General features: G+C 46.6%; 1 protein-coding gene across 3 annotated transcripts in view; it reads left to right on the top strand.

Annotated features, from left to right (window-relative positions):
• LOC121546084 (ERC protein 2-like) overlaps nt 1–24898 on the top strand; it is a 285284-nt gene that overhangs the window by 40745 nt on the left and 219641 nt on the right. For all 3 annotated transcript variants that reach the window (XM_041857100.2, XM_041857099.2, XM_041857098.2), the window contains one exon: nt 134–301. In XM_041857100.2, coding sequence (XP_041713034.1) covers nt 134–301 — 168 coding nt within the window. The remainder of the gene's footprint in view (nt 1–133; nt 302–24898) is intronic.

Genomic DNA, 24898 nt, shown 5'->3' with positions numbered 1-24898 from the left:
AAGTTCTGGGTTTTAGTTGTGTGTAATAGGGGTTCTAGGAGCTTTTGGTTTTGCGCCATTCAGAATTGCTAAGGTATTTTATTATGGTTTAACGTGTGTGTGTGTGTGTGTGTGTGTGTGTCGTGACTGACAGGTAGACCAGCAGAAGCAGGAGCTGAATAAAAAGGAATCAGAGATGCAGGCCCTTCAGACCAAACTGGATGCTCTGACCAACCAGAACTCAGACTGCAAACAGCACATAGAGGTGCTCAAAGAATCACTCAGCGCCAAGGAGCAACGCTCTACCACACTGCAGACAGAGGTGAGAGTGTTTAAAAATACTGCACACACGCACAAACGCACACACGCAGCCAGGCAGGCTATGAGAGGCCTGTGCAGATCTTACCTAGTCATGGCCCTCCATTTAGTCTGTCTGGCCTGGTGCATTGGGTCTGTCTGGGAGAAAGAGCAACAAGCTCACGGGTTGACCAATTTGACTTCAGATTCTGACGTTTATCCACGTTTCTCTAAACGTCCAATTTCGAAGTTGCTCCAAATGTCAAATTTCGATGTGTTTTGGACACCCTAGCTTGCGGCTGCGACTCCTTTATGCGGCTCCTCCTGCAGTTTAGGGTTAAGGTTTGGGATAGGGTTAAAACCCCAAGAAATTAAACAAGTGTTTAGCACTGGGATTGAACAGGCGACCCTCGGAGCCAGAGCTCGCGGCTTAAGCCCATCCCCGTCCACAACACCATAGCAAAACCTAAGCCTACTTAATGGTAATAGCGCTCACCGTTGCCCCTAGTTGGAGGGTTTTAAAGGCATCTCTCAACGTCCTCGGGACATGGACCAACGTCCAATTTCGAAGTAAATCTTGAGCGACCTGGCAGGAGAGAAACTGAGGGAGGCTGAGGGAGACTGGCAGTGTTTTCATCTCTCTGTCTTTGAAGTCCTGAACTCTGTGGGTCTAATGATTTTATGAGGTGGGGGGTGAGGTGGGGGGCAGGTTAGCATTTTTCTCCAAACTTCTGTGGAGTTGGAAGCGATACTTTAGATGTCTTTGTGCGCGGCAGCGGAGAGCGGCTCACTAACGATGTCCACTCTTCATTACAGGAAGCAATTTGGGCCGAAATTAGGGCTAATAGTCTATACATGTGCAAGGAATTTTGGCGTAGCGGTGAGCCGAATACATCATACTTAAACGCCCACAAGAGCTGGAGCTGAAAGACGATGCCCATAGTTACCCATGATGTTGCACAACTATTTAAGTCAATAAGTCATCATTTTAGTAAAAGTATGATATATTTGGGCTTGAAGTGGGACATTCGTGGAAATCCGTGTCAATGCATTGTGTTTCCCCTATGACATGACATGCTAATCATTTTTGGTCTACATTTCTTCAGGGCCGGGTTTTAGTTTAAAGTTACCACCCACCAGCATGGCATTGTTTATTAATCAGAAACACCAGCAAAGTGTTTCTGATGAATACTTTTAACTTATTTTTTAGGTAGTCTGTATATATATCGTGGTCAAAACCATTCATCTTGGGGCGACGGGGGGAGCGGGTTTCCAAAATTCTATATCACATGCATTTTGACCATTTATCAAATGTTTGTGACCACGCTAGAAAACCAAGTATCTATCCTATAATGAAAAGGCACCTGCAAAAGAAAATTGCACAAACTCCTTTATCTATTTTGTTGTGCTGTTGTTACATTTGTATTAGGTGTTTCATGTCTGATGCGCTCTGGAAGATGTTTAAACTTTGGTGATAACAAGAGATGGCAAAGTCAAATATACTGGTTCCCCATATCCATCTTTGGCAAAGTCAAATATACTGGTTTCCCCTATCCATCTGTGGCAAAGTTTTCACTAAATGCTAATGACAAATCCAGCTCCAGAACCAGCCATAACCTAGCCAGCCGGCTAATCTTTTGAATATGGTGTAGCAACAACAGATAACATTAGCTAGATAGACAAGGTTAGCATGCTAGCTACACTGACAGCTGTCAGTGCTCTACTTGTTGTTATTTGTCCACCCCACGTGGAAATCACCACAATGTTCTCACCCCCAATTCGGGAATATGTATTAGTAGCCTGCGTCATTCTTCTGAGGTGGAAGCTAAACGAGAATTTCCACTCTAGGACAGGAATTAACGTTGAAATAGGGGCGGCATTGCCCTCTGGTTGGGGTCTTTAAAGGAATTGACTTTCAGTGGGTGGTGTGTGTGAGATTGTGTGTGTGTGACAGAGGGTCAATATATAATTGGCTGTAATGCACCTGACATTTGACACTTCGCTCTAACATGAGAGGCTGCTGGGATATGGATGGCCATAATGGGATCTGTCAGCCCTGATCTCACACACAAACATACACATACACACACACTCTCACACACAGTCAGTCAGTCAATCCCAATCTGGACCCCTATTCCCCCCATTCCAGTCTCTATATCCTTCAGTCTATCCCCGTGGCCATCACTCCATCTTGCCCTCCAGCTCTATCAGAGTGGATTAAAGCCTTGGCCTCAGAGCCAGGTTCCATAGAGGCTGACAGCCATGTTACTGGAGGGGTAGAGGGAGGGCCACAGACCCACAGACAGGCAGCCACTCTGGTACTGAAAAGAAGAAGAGTGGCTAGAGAGAACAGACGATGTAGTGTGATTTGAGGGAAGTAGAGAATCAAGGAAGACATAATAGAGTGGAATGGAAGTGCATTTATCAGACCCATCAAAGTTAAGGACCGCTCCTAAATGGGGTTGATTGAATCCATCTCTTGGTTTTCCTCTGTGGGAATGGAAAAAGATGTGTGTGTTCGTATGTGTGTGTGCGTGCGTGTTTAAGCACAGCATTGTGGAGGGTGCAGTGGAAATGTAACCCTGTAATAGGTGTGTGTTATCTGTCCTGCTGAGGTCAGTGTAGTGCTGAAACGGTACACCTGCAGATCAGGTAACCAGTCACACGGCCCTCCTGCATATTTAACTAGCCAATGAGAGAGTGGCAGGAAGCAGAGCTGTATTGGAGAAGTCAGAGAGCGGTGCACCACTGTTTGCTGGAGAGTTAGTATCACAGTTTTACTTTGAAAAGGTACAAAAATAATGAATCAATGCAGGGTTTTACCATGCTGTCTTTGTAAACGGGCTAAAACTGGAGTTGATCCTGTCCCTGATGCCTGCAGAGCAGTGGCTCTGTTGTATTCAGCAGTGGGGGTTATGAGTAGGCCCACTCTGAGCCTCGTGCTGCGACCATGTTGATAAATCACAGTGTGAAAATGGGTCCCACCTGTGCAACTGGCCTCCACAAAGGAGCCGGCAGGAGCCGACATGTCCGCCGGGTCACAGGCACAGCCAGGGGGGGAAACAGGAAAACACCCGCCACTCAAACCATGTCACAACACCGGGTCACAAGCACAGCCATAGGGGGAAACAGGAAAACACCCGCCACTCAAACCATGTCACAACACCGGGTCACAGTATGTGGCAGAGCTAGCGATTGTGTGTTTGCGGTTGAGCACTCATAAACCCTGGTGACCCCAAACCATGTCACACACACACACAACCCCAACCTTGTGCAAATACACGTCAGTTTTATGGTGCCCTTTTAAAGTGCGATGAGAGTTGGATTACCACCTTTCATAGTTGTCTCTAAAATCATCAGCTGTGAAGTGCTTTTGTTTGACACTGTTCGTTATCCAGGTTGGTGTGTGTGTGTGTTTGCATATGCGTGTGTGTGTGCATGGTAGTATGCACTGCAGTAACCCCAGTAGGGGTGTGTCTGTGTTGTTCTTTTCTGATCTCTGTGTGATGAATGGCCTGCATGGGTAGTGAGTCGTGAAAAGAGATGTGGTCTGAACCATGCTAACACAGAAAGATGTAGGCTCACTCTATTCAGGTCTCCTTATTCTGGTCTCTCTCTAGCTTTCTTTTTGTCTCTGTCTCTGTCTCTGTCTCTGTCTCTGTCTCTGTCTCTGTCTCTCTCTCTCATCTGAGGATGTTGAGGCAGGTGAGAACCTTCATATGGTAGGAACCAGGAAGTAGATTGTTGCTATGGCTGCAAAAGTCAGGATTAACCCAATGCCAGGAATACATCAAATATATCCTAACCCCTTACCAATAGAGTTTGGTTTGAACTGGACTGATCTGGACTGGAACTGGGTTTTTGTGATTTGTTACGATGTTGTTGACCATTTTAAATGGCTTTGACCTAGTTTGAACCGCCTCGAACGGGTTTGGAACTCATTTGACCTGGTTCGACCGCTGTGACCGTTCTCCGGCCGTCCTCTGTTCCTGTGTTCCATTAGTGTGGTTTGGGACGTGGTGTTAGCTGTGGAGTGTCAGGGCCCCCAGAACAAACATGGTGCGGTCCAAAGTAAAGCCCCCGCGTACAGGAGAGGCCATGTGGAAAAACCATAAAGAGGAGTTATAGGGGTCAGAGTGGGGATGAGATATTTAATGGTTTACACAGAGGGAGACGTAAACATGTGTGAGGCTGAACACACATCACAAATGGTAGAATACACACACACACTGTATGCTCCAAAACACATACTGCACGCTCAAACACACAACATAGTACATCATTAACTTTGCAGTCCTCCCAGATCATCCACTCCTCACACGCACATACACACACAAACACACACATACACACTGCCCACCCATGATACGTTTCCTATAGTGCAAAATGTCCAGGTAACAGGTGTGTGTAGTTGTCTTTAAACTGTGGGAGGTCAGGAGGTCAGTAAGCACACACAGAAACCTCTCCTGCGGTTTCACTGCTGAGGGAAAAATCTTGCAGAGGAAATCATATGCTACTGTGGAAGACTGTTTATGGACAGCTAGTCTTGTTGATCTAAGTTTTGGTTTCTTTTGTATACTGAACAAAAAATATAAAAGCAGCATGCAACAATTTCAAAGATTTTGCTGAGTTACAGTTCATACAAGGAAATCAGTCAATTGAAATAAATTCATTAGGCCCTAATCTATGGATTTCACATGACTGGGCAGGGACGCAGCCATGGGTGGGCCTGGGAGGGCATAGGCCCACCCACTTGGGAGCCAGGCCCAGCCAATCAGAATGAGTTTTTCCCCACAAAAGGGCTTTGTTACAGACAGGAATACTCCTCCGCACACAGCTCTGGTGGACGTTTCTGCAGTCAGCATGCCAATTGCACGCTCCCTCAAAACTTGACATCTGTGGCATTGTGTTGTGTGACAAAACTGCACATTTTAGAGTGGCCTTTTATTGACCCCAGCACAAGGTGTACCTGTGTAATGATCATGCTGTTTGATCAGCTTCTTGATATGCCACACCTGTCAGGTGGATGGATTATCTTGGCAAAGGAGAAATGCTCACTAACAGGGATGTAAACAAATTTGTGCACAAAATGTGAGAGAAAAAGCTTTTTGTGCGTATGGAACATTTCTGGGATCTTTTATTTCAGCTCATGAAACATGGGACCAACACTTTACATGTTGCGTTTATATTATTTTTCAGTGTAGAACTTTCAGACAAAATGTAATTCTATTTATCTATAAAGTTGTGAGATCTTTGACTCTATCTCAAACCTAATATAGCGTAGTGTAGCTGAGGAAGCTCATCATTTGGAAAGGGTCCTAATGGTTTAGTCAAAATAAATGGGTCATTATATGGCACAACTGATTCAGAATATTAACGGTGAGTTTTACAAGTCTGTGGTTTTTCCTCTCTTTCTCTCTCTTGCTCTCGCTCTCAATTTTCAATTGAAGGTCTCTCTCTTTCTCCATTTGAAATGTTTGTCCTTTAGCAGACGCTCGTAGTGTCTTACAGTTAGTGCATTCATCTTCAGATGCTGTAGCTAGGTGGGACAACCACATATCACAGTCGTAACAAGTACATTTGTCCTCAATAAAGAAGCTATCAGCAAAGCCAGTGCTTGTAGGGATAGTAGGAGAAGACAAGTGGGTGGGTGGTGGGGGCGCCATGTGATTTATTTAAGATAGGGACTCCGCTGTCCTGACATTAGCTTGTTCAACCATTGGGGTGCCAGGACAGAGAAGAGCTTTGACTGGGCTGAGCGGAAGCTGCCCTCCGACAGACAGACAGACAGACACAGACACAGACACAGACACAGACACAGACACACACACACACACACACACACACACACACACACACACACACACACACAGTAATGAGTATCATGTCATGTCACCTGTCCGTCAGCACTCAATTACCCAGCAGCCTCTGCAGTGAAGACAGTCGTGTGTTTTGTGACGTCACGAGAGGCTACACAGCTTTCAGCGGGATTGCTCAAGTAGTGCAAGGAGACAAGGTTCAAACAAAACAAGGATTTTATTATAGGTCTTGGGAAATTAACGAAAATATAACAAAATTCTGTTCTCTTGTGGCTCTTTAAGGGTTAACAGTTCAGGGATGTCTCTTCCACATCCAAAATCATAATTCTCCCTCGCTCAGATAACTTTTCCCCAGCCTTACTGTAGTCCACGTTGCAGCTAGTGGCCAACCCAGCAAAAAGTCCTTCCAAATGTCTCTCACGTATTTCCACAGGTGCATATATCCAAAGGTGAGTATTTCCCAAAGGTAAGTATCTCCAAATCCTTATATTCCTCATGGAAGTGGACGTGCAGCACTCTTGTCCTCCAGAGAGCCCAGGTTGGAGACTGTGTCTCTTCCCTTCAACAAACCTTCAGCTCATCAGCTCCTCATTTGTTTCAGCTGCGTGGGAAGATTGGCCATAGAGGGGTGGAGTTCCCGACCATACCAGCAGATCGAGCCATAGCTGTCTGGGTTTGCAGCCACCTCAGGGGGATGTAACGTCCCTCCAGGACACAGCCTCTCGTGACATCACACATCCCCCTCCTCGGGACCGACGTCCTCGTCGGGGTAAAGGCAGCGAAGAAGGCATCACGCCGGGAGAGGGCGTCCGCATTGCCGTGGTGCTTGCCAGACTGCTCTCTCTTCAACTCCTCCAACTCTAGGACCAGGGACTCCGCCTCCTGTTGTCTCTCCTTGAGTTTCTTACTGAACGCATCAGCCTTGGTTTTAGCAGAGTTTAGCTTCTGTTGAGCAGCTTCCAGTTCCTTCTCTCTCTCTGCCTCCGCATTCTTCATCTTGTTCTCCAACACCTTGTACTTCTCCTCTGCCTTCTTCTGGACCTCCTTACTACTGCGCAGGGTCTCCTCACACTCCTCGATGGTCCTGCGCAGCCTCTCCAGCTCCTCCTGTTGCTTAGGGAAGGAGCTCTGTTGGAGTTTAGCCTGGAGGATATCTAACTCTTCTGTCTTCATGTCTAACTGTTGCTTTAACAAACGATACCTCTCAGCGGTCCCCTTCAGACCAGACAGTTCTTTGTCCAGATTCTGTAGCTCCGTCTCTGTGTCGGTCTGGGCACCTGCCATCCCTATCAGAGCCCGGGCGGGAGTGAGTAACTCGGAGGATTGCACCGGAGCCTTCCCAGGATGAGTCTTGCCTCTCCGTTTCCGAGGTACTCGGGTTATCCTCTCCTGAGACTCTCTCCAGAGTGGGTAAAAGGCTGGGCAGTCTCGTCCAATTAGGACAGGGACGGGGAGGGAATCAACCACCCCCGCCGTCGTGTGTATGGTTCCCCGTGTGCTGGTCATTGTAAGTTCAGTAATGGGGTATTCTCTGGTGTCCCCATGGACACAGGAAACTGGGAGGACTTTCCCGGGGTCAGACACGTTGGGCCCACCAAATCCTTACGCACCAGGGTGGCCCGGCTACCAGAATCCAGTAAGGCCTCCACATCATGGTGATTCACAGTTACCGGGCAGGTGGGGGGTCGATCTGGGCCGCCATCTACGACTCCCAAGAGCGAGGCAAAACGGTGTGTGGGTGCTGAGCTGGAGGACTCCGCAGTGGGCATAGGTTCATCGGCTGGTTTCCCACACTGCCAGGAGATATGTCCCATCTCCCCACACCGGTAACACTGTCGAGTTTCCCCCTCCTGGTGTACTCTTCTTGGACCCGTCTGGTTTCTGGCTCCCCCCTGGAGCCGGGATAAGTCCTGACGTGGCTGGGTTCGAGACCTTGGGGTCCTTTGGACGGGTTCTTCCCATTTGTGGTGGGGCCGCACTCCTGGGGTCTTTTCGGGAAGCATTCAGCATCTCCGCTGTGGCCTGGTACTTTTCCACAGCTTCCACGGTCAGATCAGCCGTGGTCAAGGCCTGTTGACTGATGAACCGTTTTGCCTCATAAGGCAGGGCGCGTGAGGTAACGATCCACCACAACGGCCTCCACCACCGCCGCTGCTGTATTCCTCTGCGGATCCAGCCATTTCCTTGCGATTCGGACAAGTTCATGCATCTGCGCCCGAGGAGGTCGGTCTGGTTGGAAGGTCCAGCTGTGAAAGCGCTGGGCCATACCAAACTTTGTGAGTCCATATCTGCTGAGGATCTCAGACTTCAGGGCATCATAGTCAGTAACCTGGTCAGGGCCCAGGTCCCGGACAGCATTCAGCGCTTCCCCGGTTAGAAAGGGGGCTAACAGACCAACCCACTGTTGCTTGGGCCAGGCTTCCCTAGTGGCCGTGGCCTCAAATGCATGCAGGTATGCCTCAATGTCATCGGTAGCTCCCATCTTAGATATCAAGTCACTTGCCTTTATTGGGCGGGTATTTTGGACAACCCTCTGTCTCTGCAACTGCAATTCCTCTGCCTTCAGAAGGTTGGCTTTCTTTTGCTCCTCCAAGAGAGCCACGTTTGCTTGCATCTGGGCTTGCTGGCCAGCAACAAGGGCTTTCAATATGTCCTCCATTTCAGTCGGCGGGGAGCCTACGGCCAACTTGGAAAACTGGGTGATCAAACCTTCGGTATCCTCCTCTGACATGCACTATTAACGCTTGAGCGTGCCCGTATTCTCCACCATCTGTGACGTCACGAGAGGCTACACAGCTTTCAGCGGGATTGCTCAAGTAGTGCAAGGAGACAAGGTTCAAACAAAACAAGGATTTTATTATAGGTCTTGGGAAATTAACGAAAATATAACAAAATTCTGTTCTCTTGTGGCTCTTTAAGGGTTAACAGTTCAGGGATGTCTCTTCCACATCCAAAATCATAATTCTCCCTCGCTCAGATAACTTTTCCCCAGCCTTACTGTAGTCCACGTTGCAGCTAGTGGCCAACCCAGCAAAAAGTCCTTCCAAATGTCTCTCACGTATTTCCACAGGTGCATATATCCAAAGCTGAGTATTTCCCAAAGGTAAGTATCTCCAAATCCTTATATTCCTCATGGAAGTGGACGTGCAGCACTCTTGTCCTCCAGAGAGCCCAGGTTGGAGACTGTGTCTCTTCCCTTCAACAAACCTTCAGCTCATCAGCTCCTCATTTGTTTCAGCTGCGTGGGAAGATTGCCCATAGAGGGGTGGAGTTCCCGACCATACCAGCAGATGGAGCCATAGCTGTCTGGGTTTGCAGCCACCTCAGGGGGATGTAACGTCCCTCCAGGACACAGCCTCTCGTGACATCACAGTTTGGAGAGACAATGGCTGCCATTCTGTGGAGTTTGACCTCTTCTCTCCTTAGGGTCACTGTGATTACCTCAGGCCACTTAACCTCTAGAATACACACAACACACAACACACACGACAGTAACAGATATACTGTAGCACCCTCACGTCAACCCTACCCATGTCAGAATCACGAACTGTGTTTACGTGCAATGTGAACTTAAGTCAATATGGAGCTGAGGACAGTGTAAGCCTTAGAAGCCCATCCTGATGACTCTCCCCCCACACCATCACTTCACGATCAAACCCAGTCAGTATAGAAGTCACAGCAGCTACCCACCAACACCCTGTCTGCTCTGACCCCAGAGTGAGTCACAGCAGCTACCCACCAACACCCTCTCACCCTGTCTGCTCTGACCCCAGAGTGAGTCACAGCAGCTACCCACCAACACCCTCTCACCCTGTCTGCTCTGACCCCAAAGTGAGTCACAGCAGCTACCCACCAACACCCTCTCACCCTGTCTGCTCTGACCCCAGAGTGAGTCACAGCAGCTACCCACCAACACCCTGTCTGCTCTGACCCCAGAGTGAGTCACAGCAGCTACCCACCAACACCCTCTCACCCTGTCTGCTCTGACCCCAGAGTGAGTCACAGCAGCTACCCACCAACACCCTCTCACCCTGTCTGCTCTGACCCCAAAGTGAGTCACAGCAGCTACCCACCAACACCCTCTCACCCTGTCTGCTCAGACCCCAGAGTGAGCAACCCCATTCCTCTATATTTGTATTTGGCCAAGGTCCTCTCAGACTCCCTCTCTGACTCACTCTCTCTCTCTCTCTCTCTCTCTCTCTCTCTCTCTCTCTCTCTCTCTCTAGAAGGCCAGTATGCATCCCGTACTCCGCTGCTGACATGTGGCAGCAATTTCAGCCTCATTTCTCAAATACAACACACACACACACATACGCACGCACACAAGCACGGGCATGCAAGCACACACAATCTCTTGCTCACCTAGCCACACACGCTCACTCTAACACATAGGCCTACATTCACGTAAACACCCTATTCTGTCTGTCTGTCTCTTGTTGTGGGTCTAAGATGTTCAGGGTCGTATTCTGCATCTCTTTACATGTATATGTTTGTACTGGATGATGGAGCAGCTGTTTCCCCTGCCCCCTCTCCTCACACAGAGGTGTGTGTGTCTGTGGCACACACTGAGGTCTGAGGGACAGGCTTTGAAGCTCCAGTCTCCCCTGAGGCTTCCTGGTCCTGAGGGTCCTTCACCTCCCTGTGTTCGATGATGATGATGATTGCTCTTCCTCTCACTTCGCCACAGTCTGCAGGAAAAGGGAGGCCAGTGAAAATAGAGTGGTGGGGGCAGGGGTATGGGGTGAGTGAATAGAAGAGTACTTCAGACAGTTGGTTGGGGGCAATTCAAATACAGTTGGAGGGGAGGGGGGTTAGAGGAGTGGGGGAGGGGGGAGGGGGGTTAGAGGAGTGGGGAGGGGGTTAGAGGAGTGGGGAGGGGGGGTTAGAGGAGTGGGGAGGGGGGTTAGAGGAGTGGGGAGGGGGGTTAGAGGAGTGGGGAGGGGGTTAGAGGAGTGGGGAGGGGGGCTAGAGGAGTGGGGAGCGGGGTTAGAGGAGTGGGGAGGGGGAGGGGGGTAGAGGAGTGGGGAGGGGGGCTAGAGGAGTGGGGGAGCGGGGTTAGAGGAGTGGGGAGGGGGGAGGGGGGTAGAGGAGTGGGGAGGGGGGTTAGAGGAGTGGGGAGGGGGGCTAGAGGAGTGGGGAGGGGGGCTAGAGGAGTGGGGGAGGGGGAGGGGGGGTAGAGGAGTGGGGAGGGGGGTAGAGGAGTGGGGAGGGGGGTTAGAGGAGTGGGGGAGGGGGGAGGGGGGTTAGAGGAGTGGGGAGGGGGGCTAGAGGAGTGGGGAGCGGGGTTAGAGGAGTGGGGAGGGGGGTTAGAGGAGTGGGGAGGGGGGTTAGAGGAGTGGGGAGGGGGGCTAGAGGAGTGGGGAGGGGGGGGCTAGAGGAGGGGGGGGTAGAGGAGTGGGGGAGGGGGAGGGGGGTGGGGAGGGGGGTTAGAGGAGTGGGGAGGGGGGTAGAGGAGTGGGGAGGGGGGTTAGAGGAGTGGGGAGGGGGGGTAGAGGAGTGGGGAGGGGGGTTAGAGGAGTGGGGAGGGGGGCTAGAGGAGTGGGGAGGGGGGCTAGGAGTGGGGAGGGGGGCTAGAGGAGTGGGGAGCGGGGTTAGAGGAGTGGGGAGGGGGGCTAGAGGAGTGGGGAGGGGGCTAGAGGAGTGGGGAGGGGGGCTAGAGGAGTGGGGAGGGGGGCTAGAGGAGTGGGGAGGGGGGCTAGAGGAGTGGGGAGCGGGGTTAGAGGAGTGGGGAGGGGGAGGGGGGGGTAGAGGAGTGGGGAGGGGGGCTAGAGGAGTGGGGAGGGGGGTTAGAGGAGTGGGGAGGGGGGTTAGAGGAGTGGGGAGGGGGGAGGGGGGGAGGGGGGTTAGAGGAGTGGGGAGGGGGGAGGGGGGTTAGAGGAGTGGGGAGGGGGGGTTAGAGGAGTGGGGAGGGGGGCTAGAGGAGTGGGGAGGGGGGTTAGAGGAGTGGGGAGGGGGGTAGAGGAGTGGGGAGGGGGTTAGAGGAGTGGGGAGGGGGGCTAGAGGAGTGGGGAGGGGGGGCTAGAGGAGTGGGGAGGGGGCTAGAGGAGTGGGGAGGGGTGTTAGAGGAGTGGGGAGGGGGAGGGGGGTTAGAGGAGTGGGGAGGGGGTTAGAGGAGTGGGGAGGGGGGTTAGAGGAGTGGGGAGGGGGGTTAGAGGAGTGGGGAGGGGGGCTAGAGGAGAGGGGAGGGGGGTTAGAGGAGTGGGGAGGGGGGTTAGAGGAGTGGGGAGGGGGTTAGAGGAGTGGATAGGGGGTGTAGAGGAGTGGGGAGGGGGTGTAGAGGAGTGTGGAGGGGGCACCCGTCTTTCCTTTAGCCATAAATCACTCCTAGAAAAACACGATTACCCCTCAGACATTTATAAAGCGCTGCAGCCCCGTTAATAATTAGGCCTGATCATTAATGAAAGAAATAAAGAATGCGGTTGGTCTCTCACGCCCAGAGGGGCTCTGCTCCCTGAGGAACACACCGGAAATGTCCGCCCGCCGGGAAAACTCATTTCTCATGTTTGTTTTCTAACTCACACACACACCTGCATATGCACACACACGTTTATACACACACACACGCACGCACGCACACACACACACTTATATACACACACACACACACACACACCTGCATAGGCACACACATGCACATGCATTTAAACATGTGTGTTGTTTGGGGTATTTTTGGTGAGGGGTGGGGTGAGGAGGGTAAATAATTACTAATTAAACCAGCTGTAGATTAACCCCTCCCACCCCCTCCTCCCCTACCGATAATGACCTCTGACTTCCTGTATGTGTCAATGCTGAGGTCATTCACCCAGCCAATGAGCTGCCAGGCTGGCTGACGTATGAACCCCAGCAGGAGAGGAGCTGTTGACCTCTGACCTCTGACACAGGGCATGTGTGGCTCTAAATATACCCTTCACAGGGGCCTCCTGTAGCTCAGTTGGTAGAGCATGGCGCTTGCAACGCCAGGGTTGTGGGTTCGATTCCCACGGGAGGCCAGTATGGAAAATGTATGCACTCACTAACTGTAAGTCGCTCTGGATAAGAGTGTCTGCTAAATGACTTTTAAAAAAAGGGAGGGAGAGGATAGAAGGAGGGAGAGGATAGAGGGAGAGGATAGAGGGAGAGGATAGAGGGAGAGGATAGAGGGAGAGAAGGAGGGAGAGGATAGAGGGAGAGGATAGAGGGAGGGAAGGAGGGAGAGAAAGAGGGATATCTAGGGGTAGTTTGTTCTCAACAACAATAGAAATGCTCAAGAGAGATGGAGAGACAAAAATAACCTTCCAGCTGATTGAGTATGGAGGCCTTCAGTATTGCTCCCTACAGTACATGGTTTACAGTATTGTATGAATCAGTATTGCTCCCTACAGTACATGGTTTACAGTATTGTATGAATCAGTATTGCTCCCTACAGTACATGGTTTACAGTATTGTATGAATCAGTATTGCTCCCTACAGTACATGGTTTACAGTATTGTATGAATCAGTATTGCTCCCTACAGTACATGGTTTACAATATTGTATGAATCAGTATTGCTCCCTACAGTACATGGTTTACAGTATTGTATGAATCAGTATTGCTCCCTACAGTACATGGTTTACAGTATTGTATGAATCAGTATTGCTCCCTACAGTACATGGTTTACAATATTGTATTGTATCAGTATTGCTCCCTACAATACATGGTTTACAGTATTGTATGAATCAGTATTGCTCCCTACAGTACATGGTTTACAGTATTGTATGAATCAGTATTGCTCCCTACAGTACATGGTTTACACTACAGGACTCAACATTAAGGCATGTCCGCTTGTCCGGGGCAAGTAAAGAAAATTGTTGGACAACCAGAATATAAACTTCAGTTGTCCGAATGGACAAGTAAAATAATCACTATCAAACAACTACTCCGATCAGCATTGGATCAGGCAGCGGTGCTGCCGCAGCCACAGCATGGTTGAAATTCTGAGTAAATTCTGAGCCCATATTCCTATATTGAACAAAAATATAAACGCAACATGCAACATTTTCAAAGATTTTACTGAGTTACAGTTCATATAAGGGAATCAGTCAATTTAAATAAATAAATTAGGCCCTAATCTATGGATTTCACATGACTGGAAATACAGATATGCATCTGTTGGTCACAAATACCTTTAAAAAAAGGTAAGGGCGTGGATCAGAAAACCAGTCAGTATCTGTCTGCCATTTGCCTGGTACAGTTGAAATCGGGATTCAACCGTGAAGAGCACCCTCCTCCAGCTTGCCAGTGGCCATTTGAAGGTGAGCATTTTCCCACTGAAGTCGGTAATGACGCCGAACTGCATTCAGGTCAAGACCCTGGTGAGGACGACGAGCACGCAGATGAGCTTCCCTGAGACGGTTTCTGACAGTTTGTGCAGAAATTCTTCGGTTGTGCAAACCCACAGTTTCAGCTGTCCGGGTGGCTGGTCTCAGACAATCCTGCAGGTGAAGAAGCCGGATGTGGAGGTCCTGGTCTGGCGTGGTTACACGTGGTCTGCTGTTGTGAGGCCAGTTGGACGTACTGCCAAATTCTCTAAAACGACGTTGGATGCGGCTTATGGAAGAGAAATGAACATTCAATTCTCTGGCAACAGCTCTGGTGGACATTCCTGCAGTCAGCATGCCAATTGCACGCTCCCTCGAAACTTGAGACATCTTTGGCATTGTGTTGTGTGACAAAACTGTGGCCTTTTCATTGCACCTGTGTAATGATCATACTGTTTAATCAGCTTCTTGATTTGCCACACCTGTCAGGTGGATGGATTATCTTGGCAAAGGAGAAATTCTCACTAAAAGGGATCTAAAGAAATGTGTGCATAAAATTTGAGAGAAATAAGCTTTTTGTGCGAATGGAAAATTTCTGGGATCTTTTATTTCAGCTCATGAAACACTTTACATGTGTTTATATTTTTGTTCAGTATATTTGCTATAGACTATTTCAATAAATATGTTATATTTACACCAAGCAAGAGAACAATGTAGACTGAGCTGAGTCTCACCAAAGCAGCGCAAAATATCCGACCAGAAAATGTTTTATTTATTTTTATTTAATTTATTTAACCTTTATTTAACTAGGCAATTCAGTTAAGAACAAATTCTTATTTACAATGACGGCCTACCCCGGCCAAACCCGGACGACGCTGGGCCAATTGTGCGCCGCCCTATGGGACTCCCAATCACGGCCGGATTGTGATACAGCCTGGAGTTGAACCAGGGTCTGTAGTGACGCCATCCGAATGTCGGATGATTTGGGCCAATAGCCGAAGTCTATTATTTATAGCGGACACTCCGGTGTCGTATTGTTGTAGATGCCCAGATTGTTTATTTTCTCTCAATTTGATATGAATATGACTTAGCCTTTTAAGCCACTCTTTCAGTTTAATGCATGCTAGACTTCTCCTGCCGCACTATTTCATGATCAAACAATGAATGAATCTAATAGAGTTCTAGGCTATCTCTGAAAGTTTTAAGTTGTTTTTGAATAACCCCAAAACATGGGAGGCCTAGGGTAATAATGAGAGAGATAGAATAAACAATAGCAAGATCTAAAAATCTAATGAGAAATATGAACAAACCTTACAGTTGAGCAAAGCATTATAAGACAGAAATGATGCATGCATGTGAAAAAAATCCTTCCTTGCCATTGCGAACCAAACGACCAAAAGCCTAATCCTACTAACTGAAATATCATAAAAGCATTAACACAAATTAAAGTTATGAAGAGTATTTTCCAAAGTGTTTAAGTTCTTAAAGTTGCAGCTTTTAAATGGGAATAATTATGAAAGTTGCATTCTATGCTATTCTCATTCACAGATTTATTTTGAATGACAAATATTTTAGGCCACAAGTAAGTGAAAGTTAGCAAAAAACACCAAGATGGAAAAATCTAATCAGTCAAAACAAAACGTAGGCTACAGCTGAGGAAAGCTTATGAAAGAAATGCGTAGTTGGCCTAGGCCTATTTCCATATTATTCTAGCAATGTGCAGCCTACCTACAACACACATATGGTATCTTAGGCCTAATGAGAGAGGAGGATGAGGAAAAAATTTGAATGAGTTGCTTTGCAGCCCATGATGATTTACAACCCATCACAAGGTGCATAGCCAGCGAGGCTCGTTGACTGTCACTCACTCCATCTGTGCGCTTTGGCACACACAGATAGTCAGATAGGCGACTACACATCTCTTTAGTACCACAGATAGTCAGATAGGTGACTACACATCTCTTTAGTACCACAGATAGTCAGATAGTCAGATAGGTGACTACACATCTCTTTAGTACCACAGATAGTCAGATAGCCAGATAGGTGACTACACATCTCTTTAGTACCACAGATAGTCAGATAGGTGACTACACATCTCTTTAGTACCACAGATAGTCAGATAGCCAGATAGGTGACTACACATCTCTTTAGTACCACAGATAGTCAGATAGTCAGATAGGTGACTACACATCTCTTTAGCACCACAGATAGTCAGATAGCCAGATAGGCGACTACACATCTCTTTAGTACCACAGATAGTCAGATAGTCAGATAGGTGACTACACATCTCTTTAGTACCACAGATAGTCAGATAGCCAGATAGGCGACTACACATCTCTTTAGTACCACAGATAGTCAGATAGTCAGATAGGCGACTACACATCTCTTTAGTACCACAGATAGTCAGATAGCCAGATAGGTGACTACACATCTCTTTAGTACCACAGATAGTCAGATAGGCGACTACACATCTCTTTAGTACCACAGATAGTCAGATAGCCAGATAGGCGAGCAGTGTTTTTGCTTTTTATATTATTGTGGATGGCCGCTAGGGAGATATAACATTGTCTATGGGCAAGCACAGACATTTATTTCAGATCCCTCCTACGTACTTTACCATTTTTCAGCCACCCTTTTGGCCGATGGTGTTACGGACCTTTTTTGGTAGAGTCAAAAATCAGTCCTACTAAAAAAGTTAATGTCAAGCCCTGCACGATTGTAAGTGTCAGTATTGCTCCCTACAGTCCATGATTTATAGTAGTATTGCTCCCTACAGTACATGATTTACAGTATTGTATATGTGTATTGCTCCCTACAGTACATGATTTACAGTATTGTATATGTGCATTGCTCCCTACAGTACATGATTTACAGTATTGTATATGTGTATTGCTCCCTACAGTACATGGTTTACAGTAGTATTGCTCCCTACAGTACATGATTAACAGTATTGTATATGTGTATTGCTCCCTACAGTACATGGTTTACAGTAGTATTGCTCCCTACAGTACATGATTAACAGTATTGTATATGTGTATTGCTCCCTACAGTACATGATTTATAGTAGTATTGCTCCCGACAGTACATGGTTTAAAGTATTGTATTTATCAGTATTGGTCCCTATAGTACGTGATTTACAGTATTGTATATATCAGTATTGCTCCCTACAGTACATTATTTACAGTAGTATTGCTCCCTACAGTACATGGATTACAGTATTGTATATATCAGTATTGCTCCCTACAGTACATGGTTTACAGTAGGAACAGTTCAATCAGCTAGGCAGGAAATGGAAGGCCTGGAAACAGGATGCAACGGCTGGCGAGGAACGTTTGGAAATGATCAGGAAAAATAATCAAACATGGTGCGAGTATTAATGAGGGAGAACGCCCATGGTGTCTTGTGGTGTGTGTCTGTATATGTGTGTGTGTGTGTGTGTGTGAGTGAGTGCGTGCGTGTGTGTGTGTGGTATCTCTCCCTCCTATAGTAGTTAATGATGATGGATGATATGGTTAAGGAAGGCTGTGAGCAGCTGTGTTTGGGGTAAAGTAGGATTGTAATAGAGGATAGAATCTGTCCACTAGAGCTTAACTATATCCCTCTTCAACCATCTAGGATGAGAGATCTACCATCATGAAAGAAGACATATGAAACATCCAACAAGCTCTGTCTCACTGCAGAATTAGACGCTTTTCCAAGTTTCTCCAAACATCAGATCTGGAGTGATCTCTCTGGAAACATCAACCATTGACTGGCATTGCGTTCCCCCTCCACCAGTATACATGAACATCAGTAGAACAGTGACATGCTCATGACCTGAGGCTCTTGTTTCATTTAAAGATACATTTAAAGTGCGTGTGTGCGTGTTTGTGTGTGCACTTGCGTGTGTGTATTTGAATAGTTTTCTCCTGTTCTTTGCCCTGCAGCCCATACTACAGTTCATCCTGTCATTATCCCATAAGGGGGCCTGTGTGATCCGGTCATTACGTGACTCCAGATCTGCGCTATGAAGTGTGTGTGTCTTTGTGTGCGAGTGTGTGTGTGTGTGTGTGTGTGTGTGTGTTTGAGCTTTGGCCGTGTCTCATTCTCAGCTTGATGACACACCTCGGAATTCTCTGCCCTTGCCTGAGGACAGGGAACATTCTCTCATATCCGCATGGATCAGTGTGTGAGGCGTGGTGTGTGTGTGTGTGTGTGTGTGTGTGTGTGTGTGTGAATGAGTTGGAGTGTTTTAGTAGTGAGCCATTAAGAAGGACTCCTAGGTTTGTAGCTCAAGGTGTGAAGCAGGATGAAAGAGGGGTCCTGAGACAGACAGAGAGACAGGCGTGGTATGGCCAGCCCTGCCCTGTAGGCGTCCACTGACCTGCCTGTATCCCAGACTCCCAGCTCTGAGATTATGCTGGTGTGCCACACCACCACACACCTTCACTGGCCTCCTGGGCCTCTCCCGATCTAGACAGGCTTTATGGATGAAGGAAAGGGAACCTTTGTAGTGTATTGAGATGTGCTTTATAAACAATAGCTCCAGTGTAATAATCAGAATGGAAAAGTGTTCCCGGTAGATACAGTGGGGGAAAAAAGTATTTAGTCAGCCACCAATTGTGCATGTTCTCCCACTTAAAAAGATGAGAGAGGCCTGTAATTTTCATCATAGGTACACGTCAACTATGACAGACAAAATGTCTCTGTAGCTCACCAAAAGTGGTCCTCTGTAGCTCAGCTGGTAGAGCACGGCGCTTATAACGCCAAGGTAGTGGGTTCGATCCCCGGGACCACCCATACACAAAAAATTTTTTTTATGCACGCATGACTGTAAGTCGCTTTGGATAAAAGTGTCTGCTAAATGGCATATTATTATTATTATTATTATAAAATGAGAAAAAAAATCCAGAAAATCACATTGGAGGATTTTTAATGAATTTATTTGCAAATTATGGTGGAAAATAAGTATTTGGTCAATAACAAAAGTTTCTGAATACTTTGTTATATACCCTTTGTTGGCAATGACACAGGTCAAACGTTTTCTGTAAGTCTTCACAAGGTTTTCACACACTGTTGCTGGTATTTTGGCCCATTCCTCCATGCAGATCTCCTCTAGAGCAGTGATGTTTTGGGGCTTTCAACTCCCTCCAAAGATTTTCTATGGGGTTGAGATCTGGAGACTGGCTAGGCCACTCCAGGACCTTGAAATGCTTCTTACGAAGCCACTCCTTCGTTGCCCAGGCGGTGTGTTTGGGATCATTGTCATGCTGAAAGACCCAGCCAAGTTTCATCTTCAATACCCTTGCTGATGGAAGGAGGTTTTCACTCAAAATCTCACGATACATGGCCCCATTCATCCTTTCCTTTACACGGATCAGTCGTCCTGGTCCCTTTGTTTAAAAACAGCCCCAAAGCATGATGTTTCCACCCCCATGCTTCACAGTAGGTATGGTGTTCTTTGGATGCAACTCAGCATTATTTGTCCTCCAAACACGAAGAGTTGAGTTTTTACCAAAAAGTTCTATTTTGGTTTCATCTGACCATATGACATTCTCCCAATCCTCTTCTGGATCATCCAAATGCACTCTAGCAAACTTCAGACGGGCCTGGACATGTACTGGCTTAAGCAGGGGGACACGTCTGGCACTGCAGGATTTGATTCCCTGGCGGCGTAGTGTGTTACTGATGGTAGGCTTTGTTACTTTGGTCCCAGCTCTCTGCAGGTCATTCACTAGGTCCCCCCGTGTGGTTCTGGGATTTTTGCTCACTGTTCTTGTGATCATTTTGACCCCACGGGGTGAGATCTTGCGTGGAGCCCCAGATCGAGGGAGATTATCAGTGGTCTTGTATGTCTTCCATTTCCTAATAATTGCTCCCACAGTTGATTTCTTCAAACCAAGCTGCTTACCTATTGCAGATTCAGTCTTCCCAGCCTGGTGCAGGTCTACAATTTTGTTTCTGGTGTCCTTTGACAGCTCTTTGGTCTTGGCCATAGTGGAGTTTGGAGTATGACTATTTGAGGTTGTGGACAGGTGTCTTTTATACTGATAACAAGTTCAAACAGGTGCCATTAATACAGGTAACGAGTGGAGGACAGAGGAGCCTCTTAAATAATAAGTTACAGGTCTGTGAGAGCCAGAAATCTTGCTTGTTTGTAGGTGACCAAATAGTTATTTTCCACCATAATTTGCAAATAAATTCATAAAAAATCCTACAATGTGATTTCCTGGATATTTTTTTCTCAATTTGTCTGTCATAGTTGACGTGTACCTATGATGAAAATTACAGGCCTCTCTCATCTTTTTAAGTGGGAGAACTTGCACAATTGGTGGCTGACTAAATACTTTTTTTCCCTACTGTATATGGGAGGTACTTGCACTTAGTTTTATTTCTTACAGTCTGTGTAGGTGTTCCTATATCTTAGAAGTCTGTTATAATTAATTTTAATGACAGTCAGATGTCCAGGTCCATTGTGGGACCACTGGATCAGTGCAAGGACTTTTCTCTCATTAAACTGTTGAGTTCCTCTGTGATAGAGAGCAGAGCAGAAGTTTCTTCACATGGATAGAGATAGATGTGGAATTACTGTTTACATGAGATACTGAGCTGGTCTCAGATCTGTGTGTGTGTGTGTGTCTGTGTGTGCAAGTGTACGTGATCTATTTCTGGTCTCTGTGCCTCTCCACTGATAGACTCCAGGTTCAGGGATACCTACATTAAAAAAATACCAAAAAGAAGAAGATTAAAAAGCAACTTGCAGTTCCTTTTGTCTTTACCAGTATAAATCATCAACAATCATCAGACAACCAATATTACATACCCAGATAGAGGCTTGCTCTACTCAGACAATCTTGTAACTGAAGAATATTGTGTGACAGGAACCAAACTTTTGGTCAGTATTTCCCTGGGCACCCTTATTAGGGGAGGACATGCAGGAAATGTATAAAAGCACCCCTTGGTCATGTCACAGATTATCCATTATATTGACCAGATACTCAAGTGGCCTCGCTAACAATGAAAATAAATGCCTTCAAAAATGGAAGGCAGTCAGGAAGAGGCAAGATCAGGTGGGACCATTCAAGCCAATGAGAGGGCAGATACGCTTGTGAACAACAGGCGTAACTCCAATAAAAAGTGTTTTTTCCTCAAAGTTTCCGGGATGTCACATGTCCTACTTATATCAGTACACTCGTAACAATTTAATCAAATAAGCCACACTTAACAAATAAGCCATTTACATTTTCATAGAACTGGTAAGCGACAAAAACTAAAACGCCACCTGCTTGAGAGATTTTTGGCCATGTTCAGGAGAGAACTTTGCACCTGGAAGGTCCTTTGTTTGTGTGTATAGGCTGTATGGTGTTGGTGCTGTTGTTTATTTCTCTGAGCAACCATTTTGTGACCATGCTGTCTTGAATAAATGTTTGGGGTGTGGTCGATTTTGTTCTGAATGGTATGTGTTGAGTTTGACCATCAGTGAGTTAATTCAATATTCAAGATGTTGAATATGTAAAACCACTGCAATGATGCCCTTTTGTTTTCAGTTGGTTTATTTGAAGACGCTTTTCTGGTTTGAGGTCCAGGCAGTTTATTGGCAGTCTTTTTAAGTAAAATCATTTGTATTTCTAAAATATCTATTGTGTATGTAAATGTGGTGGTTAACTGTTCTTTCTTTTCTACCATCAGAAGTACAGTATTGTTTGTCACTATTTTTGGTCGTCTTGTGAACTTGGTCAGCTGAATCTCTGTGAAAGCACTGTTCTATTTCAGAAGTATTCTAGTGGACGTAACAGATCTAAGTCATTTTGGTGTACTCTTGTTAATGTGTTATTGATGTGTCAAACAAGTAAACCTAAACCTCTAAGCTTTAATCAACTTTACTTGTTCTTCATAGCTGTCTCTGTACTGTTTTGCTTTAATGGGCCTAGAACCTGTCTAACGTTTAGATGTTACAAGTTGTAATAAAAATTGTATATTTTTCCTAAGGTGTTGTCTGGTCTGTTACATTGGTCAGAACTGTTGAACCAACTCAATAGGTGGCCTGTCACAGACCTGTGTGTCTGATGTTCTGGTTGTGGTGTTCCCTTCATTAAACAGTAACTGGCGCAGTCTGGTAGTTGTGCCATTTTAGCTCTAAAGTCATGTCCGTAAAAACACTACAGTAAATACTACAGTATACTAGTCACGTCCGCAAAAAAACACTACTGTGAATATGACAGTAAATTACACAAAAAACACTACATTTAATATTATAGTATACTATAGTCATGTCCGCAAAAACACTACAGTAAATACTGCAGTAGATTACCCTCAAAACACTACAGTAAATACTGCAGTAGATTACCCCCAAAACACTACAGTAAATACTGCAGTAGATTACCCCAAAAACACTCCCGTAAATACTGCAGTAGATTACCCCAAAAACACTACAGTAAATACTGCAGTAGCTTACCCCAAAAACACTACAGTAAATACTGCAGTAGGTTACCCCAAAACACTACAGTGAATACTATAGTATATAGACCATAGTATTTTTTTCATGTGGCTATTAAGGGTAAAATATAGACCAATTACTCAAATATTATCTGTTAATTTGGGATGATGATTTTCACAGCAGATTTATTCAAATTAATGTATTTTAATGGATGACGTATGGTATGTTGTAGCACCAGGACACAGGCCAGACACACTCCTGGATAACACAACTCATCACAGCAACCCAGAGACAACCTACTGTACCTTCCTGCTTCAGGAGAAGAATGTACTTGTACTCCTGAGTGGCGCAGTGGTCTAAGGCACTGCATCGCAGTGCTAACTGTGCCACTAGAGATCCTGGTTCGAATCCAGGCTCTGTCGCAGCCGGCCGCGACCGGGAGACTCATGGGCGGCACACAATTGGTCCAGGGTAGGGGAGGGAATGGCCGCCAGGGTTGTGGGTTCGATTCCCACGGGGGGCCAGTATAAAAAAATATGCATTCACTAACTGTAAGTCGCTCTGGATAAGAGCGTCTGCTAAATGACTAAAATGTAAATGTAAGAAAAACTGTGCAGTGAGCATGTTGTTTGCATGTTGTCTATACAGTGGGGAGAAGAAGTATTTGATACACTGCCGATTTTGCAGGTTTTCCTACTTACAAAGCATGTAGAGGTCTGTAATTTGTATCATAGGTACACTTCAACTGTGAGAGACGGAATCTAAAACAAAAATCCAGAAAATCACAATGTATGATTTTTAAGTAATTAATTTGCATTTTATTGCATGACATAAGTATTTGATCACCTACCAACCAGTAAGAATTCCGGCTCTCACAGACCTGTTAGTTTTTCTTTAAGAAGCCCTCCTGTTCTCCACTCATTACCTGTATTAACTGCACCTGTTTGAACTCGTTACCTGTATAAAAGACACCTGTCCACACACTCAATCAAACAGACTCCAACCTCTCCACAATGGCCAAGACCAGAGTGCTGTGTAAGGACATCAGGGTTAAAATTGTAGACCTGCACAAGGCTGGGATGGGCTACAGGACAATAGGCAAGCAGCTTGGTGAGAAGGCAACAACTGTTGGCGCAATTATTAGAAAATGGAAGAAGTTCAAGATGACGGTCAATCACCCTCGGTCTGGGGCTCCATGCAAGATCTCACCTCGTGGGGCATCAATGATCATGAGGAAGGTGAGGGATCAGCCCAGAACTACACGGCAGGACCTTGTCAATGACCTGAAGAGAGCTGGGACCACAGTCTCAAATAAAACCATTAGTAACACACTACGCCGTCATGGATTAAAATCCTGCAGCCCACGCAAGGTCCCCCTGCTCAAGCCAGCGCATGTCCAGGCCTGTCTGAAGTTTGCCAATGACCATCTGGATGATCCAGAGGAGGAATGGGAGAAGGTCATGTGGTCTGATGAGACAAAAATAGAGCTTTTTGGTCTAAATTCCACTCGCCGTGTTTGGAGGAAGAAGAAGGATGAGTACAACCCCAAGAACACCATCCCAACCGTGATGCATGGAGGTGGAAAAATCATTATTTGGGGATGCTTTTCTGCAAAGGGGACAGGACGACTGCACCGTATTGAGGGGAGGATGGAAGGGGCCATGTATCGCGAGATCTTGGCCAACAACCTCCTTCCCTCAGTAAGAGCATTGAAGATGGGTCGTGGCTGGGTCTTCCAGCATGACAACGACCCGAAACACACAGCCAGGGCAACTAAGGAGTGGCTCCATAAGAAGCATCTCAAGGTCCTGGAGTGGCCTAGCCAGTCTCCAGACCTGAACCCAATAGAAAATCTTTGGAGGGAGCTGAAAGTCCGTATTGCCCAGCGACAGCCCCGAAACCTGAAGGATCTGGAGAAGGTCTGTATGGAGGAGTGGGCCAAAATCCCTGCTGCAGTGTGTGCAAACCTGGTCAAGACCTACAGGAAACGTATGATCTCTGTAATTGCAAACAAAGGTTTCTGTACCAAATATTAAGTTCTGCTTTTCTGATGTATCAAATACTTATGTCATGCAATAAAATGCAAATTAATTACTGAAAAATCATACAA

Source organism: Coregonus clupeaformis, chromosome 30 (assembly GCF_020615455.1).
Source record: "Coregonus clupeaformis isolate EN_2021a chromosome 30, ASM2061545v1, whole genome shotgun sequence".
Taxonomy (NCBI): Eukaryota; Metazoa; Chordata; class Actinopteri; order Salmoniformes; family Salmonidae; genus Coregonus; species Coregonus clupeaformis.
This window is presented reverse-complemented; position numbering and strand designations above follow the sequence as displayed.